The sequence below is a fragment of the Liolophura sinensis genome, chromosome 4, assembly GCF_032854445.1.
Source record: "Liolophura sinensis isolate JHLJ2023 chromosome 4, CUHK_Ljap_v2, whole genome shotgun sequence".
In the NCBI taxonomy this organism is placed as follows: Eukaryota; Metazoa; Mollusca; class Polyplacophora; order Chitonida; family Chitonidae; genus Liolophura; species Liolophura sinensis.
Genome location: NC_088298.1, coordinates 3,118,961 through 3,121,280, shown reverse-complemented (window position 1 = coordinate 3,121,280; position 2,320 = coordinate 3,118,961). Strand labels below are relative to the sequence as shown.

General features: G+C 43.5%; 1 protein-coding gene across 1 annotated transcript; it reads left to right on the top strand.

The window, feature by feature from the left end:
• Positions 1–353: 353 nt before the first annotated feature.
• LOC135464963 (transcription factor Adf-1-like) lies at positions 354–1,214 on the top strand. The gene is made up of 2 exons (XM_064742549.1): positions 354–734; positions 949–1,214. The coding sequence occupies exons 1-2, from the start codon at positions 573–575 to the stop codon at positions 1,141–1,143; spliced, it is 357 nt and encodes a 118-aa protein (XP_064598619.1). The 5' UTR covers positions 354–572; the 3' UTR covers positions 1,144–1,214.
• Positions 1,215–2,320: the final 1,106 nt, after the last annotated feature.

Below are 2,320 nucleotides of genomic sequence, written 5' to 3'. Positions count from 1 at the left end.
TGGAGATCACATGGCCTCCTCAAGGGACTGTCCGCTTTTCGTTAAAGAAAAACAAATTATCAACCTGAAAATTAAAAACAACATATCATATCAGGAAGCCCGGAAATTAGCCTCACTTACTAATGCTTCTCTACAGACTTCGTTTGCCAATGTGGTCAAGCGAGTAGCAACTGTTGCTACTCAAACCTCTTGGACTTGGCCCATTTGAAACGACAAAGCTAGTTATGTTTCTGCGCAACTTTCGTCTCAACCTTCGTTAGGCCGGCCTCACACGATCAAGTTTACTTGAGCAAGAATATTGATGAAACTATTGCAGCAATATTCTGGTACGTGTGATGTCCCCCGCAAGAGACTTGCTCAATATGTCCAGCAATGTGTAGCAATATTGCACACTACCCGTTCTTGCGCCGTGTGAGGGCTCTTTTCGAGATCTTGCGACGACTTGAGGCAATGTTGCTGGGAATAGAGCATGGTCCTATTATCCAGCAAGTTTATAGTACATGAAAAAACACATGTTCGCATATGTCAAGTTCAGTCGATCCCAATTTCATTCCAGATAAAAGAGGTGAATTATGCCTGGTCAGTGGTCAACCGAGGAGATAAAGCAGTTGATTTGTGAGGTGGAGGAACGACCGACACTGTGGAATGTATTGGTAGACGAATATAGAGACCGGGTGAAAAAATCTGACTCGTGGAAACAAGTGGCGGAAGCTTTAAACAAGGAACAATGCGAGGTGAGACATTTGAATTTTTTTTATTAACATACATTTGTGTAGTCAAAGATGAGATGCTACATCAACATAACTGTACAGCGTTTTTGTAAAAAATACTCCCTGGCAATTCATCCCTGGTCACTGACACTATCACTGACACTGAAGACTAAGCGCCAACAAATAATCTGACTTTAAAATCACTCTTGACTGTACACATGCATGTCTTTCTTTCCAGGTGGAAAAGAAGTTCCACACGCTGAGGACTCAGTATGCCGCTGAGGTTAAGGCCGAAGAAAAAAGGAAGTCCGGGTCCGAGGGTGTTGTAAAGAAGAGTAAGTGGCAGTACATGGAGGCGTTGTCGTTTCTCGGCGCGGGGATGAAAAAACGGCAAGGATCTTCCTCAGAGGTAGGTCCACTTTACGCATGTTGATACTGCCAGGACACTTCACCAACAGGAGTCATGAAATACTCTCCAAACTCGCGTTGAATCTCTCTCGCGGATGTCGCATGGTGGTTACTGCCTTGATGGCGAAGTCCCAGAAGCGTCCCTTGGGGGTTGAAATCTGCGCGCCAGGAACCAGGCATCATATTTCCGTCTCGGTCTTCAAGGTCAATTGTACCAGGGGGTGTATACGCTTCGTTGGGTTCCTTCATTAGGAAGTTGTGAAGGGCGACGACTGCTTGCACAACTAATTGAGCCTTGTCTGGGTTCAAATTGATGGGCTTCAGCAAAACGCGGAATCGAGTTGCCAGTATACCGAATGTACTTTCGACCATCCGTCGTGCCCGACTAAGCCTGTAGTTAAATACCCGACTGACAATGTCCCTTGTTCGGAATGGATACGGCTTCATTATATTTTCTTGAAGTGCAAATGCATCGTCAGCTACAACCACGTAAGGCACAGGTTTTGTTCGACCTGGAAGTGGTGAAGGATCAGGAAGTGACAGCGCCTTCTCTTTTAGACCCGTGAAAAGTTGAGTTGCCGAAAAAACACCACCATCTGATACTCGCCCATTACAGCCTATATCCACGAACATGAATCTGTATTTGGCATCAACAAGTGTGCCCTTATAGTTGAAAAAATAACTGCCGCTTTTGGCCGGAGCTTTCAGGACCACGTGTTTACCATCAAGTGCGCCGATGCAATGGGGGAAATGCCATAATTTTTTGTACGCTTCAGCAACGACTTCCCACTCCACTGCAGAACGCGGAAACTGAAAGTACAAAATAGATTACGATGTAAATTCTATTACCGTATGGTGGTCAATCATTGTCAGATTGTTACTTCACTAGACTAGCTCACATGGGTTTATCAGAAATAATTTATTATACTCTTTGAATGGGGGTACATCGAGCCCACCGTTGTTTTGATACAGTCATTTAATATTAATATGTACGTCCAGCTTAAATGAACAGCTTGATGTTGTTTGTATAATCACATATATATTATGCTAATTTTAAAGAGACTATACCTCAGATTTGTGGTAAAAAATCGATCAGCGCTAATCAAATCGGGCTTTCGCTCTATTTCTAAGATAGCTCAAATCATTTACCTTTCAGAAAATACCACGTTTGTTGTTGTACGATTTCCCGTTCAAAAACGCTA

Coding starts and splice junctions, on each gene's coding strand:
- LOC135464963 (XM_064742549.1), top strand. CDS start 573: ATGCCTGGTCAGTGGTCAACCGAGGAGATAAAGCAGTTGATTTGTGAG. Junction 735..948: donor TAAACAAGGAACAATGCGAG/GTGAGACATTTG, acceptor CTTTCTTTCCAG/GTGGAAAAGAAGTTCCACAC.